Genomic DNA, 7,207 nt, shown 5'->3' on the forward strand with positions numbered 1-7,207 from the left:
ACAGACACATGAAGAAATGCTCATGATCATTAGCCATTAGAGAAATGCAGATCAAAACTACAATATCATCTCACCCCAACAAGGTTAGCACTAATCCAAAAAACACAAAATAATAAATGCTAGAGAGGCTGTGGAGAGACTGGAACACTTATACACTGTTGGTGGGAATGTAAAATGGTACAACCACTTTGGAAATTGATTTCGCACTTCCTTAAAAAGCTAGAAATAGAAGTATCATACGATCCAGCTATCCTACTCCTTGGAATATATCCTACAGAAATAAGAGCCATCACACGAATAGATATATGCACACCCATGTTCACTGCAGCACTATTCACAATAGCAAAAAGATGGAAACAACCTAGATGCCCACCAATGGACGAATGGATAAACAAATTATGGTATATCCACACAACAGAATTCTACGCAACGATAAAGAAAAATGATGAAGCTGTGAAACATCTTATTACATGGAGGAAGCTGGAACTGATTATGCTGAGTGAATTTAGTCAGTCACAGAAGGACAAATATTATATAAGACCACTATTAGAAGAACTCAAGAAAAGGTTTAAACACAGAAGAAAACATTCTTTGATGGTTATGAGGGTGAGGAGGGAGGGTGAGGGTTATTTACTAACTAGATAGTAGATAAGAATTATATTAGGTGAAGGGAAGGACAGCACACACTACAGGGGAGGTCAGCACAACTGCACTAAACCAAAGCTAAGAAGTTTCCTGAATACAATCAAACACTTTGAGAGACACAGTAGCAGGGGTAGGGGTCTAGGGACCATGCTTTCAGGGACGTCTAGGTCAACTGGCATAACAAAGCTTATTAAGAAAATGTTCTGCATCCTACTTTGGTGAGTGTGGGGTCTTAAAGGCTTGCAAGCAGCCGTCTAAGATGCATTACTTGGTCCCAACCACCTGGAGTAAAGGAGAATGAAGAACACCAAAGTCACAAGGAAAGTATTAGCCCGGAGACAGAAAGGGCCACATAAACCAGAGACTTCATCAGCCTGAGACCAGAAGAACTAGATGGTGCCCGGCTACCACCCATGACCGCCCTGACAGGGATGACAACAGAGAGTCCCTAATGGAGCAGGAGAAAGGTACGGTGCAGAACTCAAAATTCTAGTAAGAAAACCAGACTTAATGGTCTGACTGAGACTGGAGGAACCCGGGAAAGTGTGGCCCCTGGATTCTCTATCAGCCCAGAAATAAAACAATTTCTGAGACCAACTCTTCAGACAGGGATTGGACTGGACTGTGGGAAATAAAGTGGTACTCATGAGGAGTGTGTCTCTTAGCTCAAGTGGATACAAGAGACTGAACGGGCAGCTTCTGTCCAGAGGTGAGATAGGAAGGCAGAGACGGTTAGGAGCTGGTTGAATGGACATGGGGAATCAGGGGCGGAAAGGAGGAGTGTGCTGTCACAGTATGGGGAGAGCAATTAGGGTCACATAACAATGTATGTATAAATTTTTGTATGGGAGACTAACTTGAAATGTAAACTTCGTCTAAACTACAACAACTAAAAAAAAAAAAAAGAAATCAAATGACAAATTGCATTGGGCAAGTCTGCGGCAAAAGATCTCTCTACAACATGAAAAAGCAAAGACGTCACTTTGAGGACTAAGGTGCACCTGACCCAGGCCATGGTATTTTCAATCACCTCACATGCATGTGAAAGCTGGACAATGAATAAGGAAGACCGAAGAAGAATGGACACCTTTGAATTGTGGTGTTGGTGGGGAATATTGAATATATCAGGGCCCGCCAGAAGAACGAACAAGTCTGTCTTAGAAGCACAGCCAGAATTCTCCTTAGACATGAAGATGGCTAGACTTTGTCTCGCTTACTTTGGGCATGTTATCAGGAGGGGCCAGTCCCTGGAGAAGGACATCATGCTTGGTGAGGCAGAGAGTCAGCGAAAAAGAGGAAGACCCTCAACGAGATGAATCGACACAGTGGCTGCAACAATGGGCTCAAACATAGCAACGGATGTGAGGACGGCGCAGGACTGGGCAAAGTTTCATTCTGTTATATGTGGGGTCGCTACGAGTCACGGTTGACGCGACAGCACCTAACAACAACATCACATTCTATAAAGTCCCCATGAACACTAAATTAGTGACTACTGATTGCATCACTGCTCTAGGGGAAATACAGATTCCTTCGAGTCTTTAGTCACAACAGTTTCGTCAACCAATCAATACATGGCCTTGTTTTATGTGTGTTTCTGTTTAAAGACACGTTCATTAGTATATATTTTTGATTCATGAACACTGAACTCAGGCCAGCAGCCCTATAACTCGTGTCTGAGCGAAGCCTTCTCACGCATGGGAATGCTAGACAGCACTTCAGCAATACGCTTGGGGTCCATTTTAAACAACTAAATTACCAACAAAAAGCACAAAAATGTGAAAAAACAGACTGCAGGACGGACATATGGTTACAGGAAGAGAGCTGAAACAAGAAGGCACAGCGTCCGCGTGTTCAGCCTCAGCTGAGAACGCGCACATCAGGCAGCTCAGGTTTCTCCCTGCTCTGTGCCCGTCTGCAAATGACCCCAGAAGTGTCATAAGTATTGATTTTAATATAAATAATAAGTTTTAGCAAATAAGTGAATTCTCAACTACAGAATCCATGAATAACGAGGATGGACTATAACTGGCTCAGAAATGTTGGGCCTTGAAAGCCAGATCCAGGCATTTCGACCCGATCCTGTGTGTGATATCTGTTTTGCAACTGTCCTTCCTCAAAGCCCAGAATGTGGGCTTCAGTCCCCCCATTGGGGTGACAGTTTAACGACCTACGTGGCACCCAGCACCTGACTTGTACTGCCATACCAGTGCACACTGCCCAATTTCAGCCCTGCCCCACCCTGGCTGGGATCCCCAGGGACACCACCTCTCAGATCTGTGGTCCACGGTGTTGGCGTCGTCCTCAGAGACCCTGAACTCACTGATGCGGATCCACTCCTCGAAGCTGACCCCCACAGAGTAGTAGACATAGAGCTTGCCATTGTGCCGGAAGCGAGGGTGGAAGGCAATGCCCAGGAAGCCCCGCTCGTCACCCTCCCAGGGCGAGGTGAGCACCGCCTGGCTGATGTTCAGGAAGGGCTTCTCCAGCCGAGAGCGGTCCGGCAGGTAGGTCCACACCAGCCCCACCTGCTCGGCCACGAAGAAGCGGTGGGTGCCGTCCCGTGCGTGGACCATGGCCACGGGGTTGCGCAGGCCATTGGCCACCTCCTCCAGGCAGAGCTGCAGGCAGCCTTTGGCGTCGGCCACCACCCGGCCCAGATTCAAGTTGAGGTTCTCGTTGACCAGCAGGTTCGGGAAGCAATAATCGGTGTCGTCCAGGGACAGGTAGCGGCAGAATTTGGCACGGTTGTCCTCCAGGGCCCAGAGCTCGCGGTCAGGCGAGAGGTGGCGGATCAGGCCCCGGCACGTCTGCCACATGTCCAGGCAATAGTCTTCACACAGTCCGGGCACTGTTCGCAGGGGTGTGGAAGGGTCCTCGGCGTCGTAAAGGTGGGCCGCGTAGGGCGAGCATTCCTGCAGAGACAGGGGCGGCTCAGAGATGCTTTGCGAGGGTCCTCACCAGCCGTGTGACCTCAGGTGGGTCACTGCACGTCTCAGAGCCTCAGGCTGCTAATCTGTAAAATGGGACCATTTTGTCTATTACCTGTCTATTACGGTTAGTCTCAACTACAGTAGCAACCCTGCCGCTAGGTTTCCGGTCCAAGTATCTCCTTGCCCTTCATTCTTTTTCATTTGCCTTGATGCTTCTGTTAGAACAAAAAACCACAACAATTATTACTACAAACTCCCTGGGTGGTGCAACCGAAAGGTTGGAGGTTCAAGTCTACCCCGAGGTGCCTTGGAAGAAAGGCCTGGAGACCTGCTTCTGAAAAATCAGCCATTTAGAACCCTATGGAGCACGGTTCTACTCTGACACACACAGGGTGGCCATGAGTCGGAGTCAGCCTGATGGCAGCTGGTTTGGTCTTGGTTTTATTATTACTACTGCTACTAATAATAATAATACCAGGAACAGCAGCAGCAGCTACTCTGAATCACCTGCTGTGTGCCCAGGAGGGCATGGCACACTTTTAGATACACTTTCTCTTTTGAGAAGCTGCGCTCACCCCCATCTCTGCATGATTTGCTCCTTCACTTCATTTAGCCCCCGTCAAGGGTCACTTCCTGAGAGGTCCTCCCTGATCACTCCACGCCCCCTCCCCACTACTTTCTGGCCTGTGATTCTGCTTTTTTAAAAAAATACCATTACCTGACATTATCCAAACGAAAAAACCCGTTGCCGTTCAGTCAACTCTGACTCATAGCGACCCTACAACAGAGCAGAACTGCCCCATAGGGTTACCCAGGAGCAGCTGGTGGACTCAAACTGCCAGCCTTGTGGTTAGCAGCTATAGCTCTTAACCACCGAACCACAAGGGCACCATACCTGACATTATAGTAAACATGAACTTGTTGACTTGTTTATTTTCTGTCTTCTTAGAATATAAAGTCTAAGAGGGCAGAAATTCTTGCCTAGCTTGTTCATTGCTATTTCCCCAGGGCCTAAGACATTTCCAGAAGCCCTGGTGGCATGGTGGTTAAGTGCTCGACTGCTAACCAAAAGGCCGCAGTTCGAAGCCACCAGCTCTACAGGAGAAAGATGTGGCAAGTGGCTTCTGTAAAGATTTACAGCCTTGGAAACCCTATGGGGCAGTTCTACTCTGTCTAATAGGGTCGCTATGAGTCAAAATTGACTCGAAGGCAATGGGTTTGGTTTGGTTTAAGGCAATTTCCAGCATACAATAGGCCAAAAGTGGACCTTTAGCCAATGTGTCAAATATATATAGGCAGTGCCCAGATTACGAACGAGTTTCGTTCCTGTCTTTAAGTCAAATTTGTATGTAAATTGGAACAGTTAGGTATGGTTCGTATCTAACGTCAGTTAGTCAAATGTTTGTCTTAGAATATAGCATATACTGTACATTTCTATGTATAAAAAATATTAAAGAAACACTTCCAGACACACTGAAACATCTTTAACATAATAATACAGTAATAATAATAATAATGTTTTGATGTGTGTCACGAAGCAGCACCCATTTGTTATTACAAACCATTGTATATATCTCGAAGAACTACGGGTTGCAAGTCAGACGTTCATAACCCAGAGACTGCCTGTAATATATAATGTCCCCCTGACTAGCCCTTAGCAGTGAACGACCCCTCCCCCAGCCTCGGGGCCCAAGCAGGGGTACCCAGGCACGCCCCTACCTGGCTGTGGCCCCACTCCACCGTATGCTCTGCCTCCTGCCCCACGGTCCATTTCCTGCCACTCTGCCCAGCTCACACCTCTGAGCCTTAGCACATGCCGTTCCCTTCACAGGGCCGCCCTTCCCTCACGTCTTCTCTGGCTGACAGAATTCCATCCACGGCCATCGTAGCAATAGTAATAAGGGATAACAATAGCCCCTGGGTATTCGGGCAGACTGCGGGCCACGCACAGTGATAGATGCTCCACGGGAATCCACGCTTCCTCCTCAAGGCAGCCGCACCAGGGAGGTATGCTATCATTCCCATTGTACGGATGAGGAAGCTGAGGCTCTGAGAAGGCCTCCGCCCCAGCAAGCTCACACAGCCATAGAGTAGACGGGCTGCCTGACTCCAACGGCTGCCTCCTAACCCCCTGCTCCCAAGGCACGGTTATCCCTGAGGCACCTTCCCTGTACCCCAAGCCAAAAAAACCCAAACCAGTTTCTGTGCAGTTAATTCTGACTCCTGACAAGCCCATGTGTGCAGAGAACTGGGCTCTGGAAGGTTTTCATGGCTGTGACCTTTCAGAAGCAGATCGCCAAGCCTGTCTTCCGAGGCATCGCTGGGTGGGTTTGAACAGCCAACCTTTCAGTCAGTAGCCACATGTTTAACCATCTACACCACCCCGGACTCCTCCCTGCGCCCCATCCCAGCACAAAGCTCCCCAGGCTCTGTAAGGACCCCCCTCCCTTAGACCCTGTCACCCGGTGTTGTCCTTATTTGCACCTGTGTCTGACACCCTGCCTCCACCGTGAGCTCACCAGGGCAAGGCCAGGCTGATTCAGCTCTAGGCCCCTGGAGGCCTGGGGGGATGCTCCTCCTGCCCGCAGTAGTGGGGAGCTGGCAGCTGACGCCCCCCTCACAGGCAGGCCAGGCCAGCTCCCGTGGGAGGCCCGAGGGCAGTGGGTGGCAGGCAGCCCTCTCAGCCCGTGCTTTCAGACTCCAGGCCAGCAGCTGCTTACTCCCATTACACGATTGTGGCTTCGGGTCACACCACGGCCTGTGTTCCCGGCCCTTCCGTTGTTGCTGGGGTCCCACTGGACCAGCCGACGGCCGCTCCGTGTGTGTGCGTGCTTGGGGTTTCTGGCCAGTCACTGTCCCAGACCGGACAGGGCAACCACGCTTCACATCCTCCACTTGGTGGACGACGGGCCCGACAGCCAAGCCTCGGACCTCTGTGTGGAGCGTTCTGCTGTCCCTGGAGCGGCCGGGGTGGCCTGGGGAGGGACTGAGGGCACACGTGCCTCGTCTGATCTTTGCAAGGTCACACCATTGCAAATAAAGGCTTACAGAAGGCACCATGCCCAAAGCGGCCAGGCCAGGGCCCAACCCCTGGCCTCCCGACGTCCCGGCTGGTGCTGTCCTGAGCGGTCAGCGACATTTCAATCAACATGTGTCAGAAGGTGCTAGACACCAACCCTAGCTCCGAGACACAGCGGGGAGCAAAGCAGACATCTGGAAGCCAGCCCAGAGACCCCCACTTGCCAAAGCCCAGTCTGAAATGCAGAGGGAGCGAGGAGGCACCCAGAGCCAGGCTGGAGGTCTTGGCATGGTGCACCATGCCCCAGCCGGGCCCTAACTCCCGGCCTGTGTATGCTCACACACAGCTCTATCCTGTCCTGGCCAGAGCCGTCCAGAGGCAGGAAATGACCAGAGAGTGCATGACAGCTGCTGGAGGGGGGGACGCTCAGTGGCTCGGCCTCACAGGGGTCTGAGAGGGAGTGGTCGAAAACCACGGAGACCCAGCATCGCACTGCCCAGCTTCAGGGCCAGTCAGGGTAGTGGCCAGAAGCCCTGCCCACCTGTCTGCCTCAGGGTGTCCCCATGTGGTGGCAGACGCCCTTGACTCATGGTCCTGAGTCCCAAAGGCT

The 7,207-nt window shown here is 50.7% G+C and overlaps 1 protein-coding gene across 1 annotated transcript in view; it reads right to left on the bottom strand.

Annotated features, from left to right (window-relative positions):
* The window catches only part of HHIPL1 (HHIP like 1), a 25,469-nt gene extending 21,902 nt beyond the window's left edge, over positions 1-3,567 (bottom strand). Inside the window, exon 1 of the mRNA XM_023731668.1 lies at positions 2,914-3,567. Within this exon, the coding sequence (XP_023587436.1) occupies positions 2,914-3,464 (551 nt within the window). The 5' untranslated portion in view covers positions 3,465-3,567. The remainder of the gene's footprint in view (positions 1-2,913) is intronic.
* Positions 3,568-7,207: the final 3,640 nt, after the last annotated feature.

This window comes from Trichechus manatus, unplaced genomic scaffold (genome assembly GCF_000243295.1).
Source record: "Trichechus manatus latirostris isolate Lorelei unplaced genomic scaffold, TriManLat1.0 scaffold00045, whole genome shotgun sequence".
Classification (NCBI taxonomy): domain Eukaryota; kingdom Metazoa; phylum Chordata; class Mammalia; order Sirenia; family Trichechidae; genus Trichechus; species Trichechus manatus.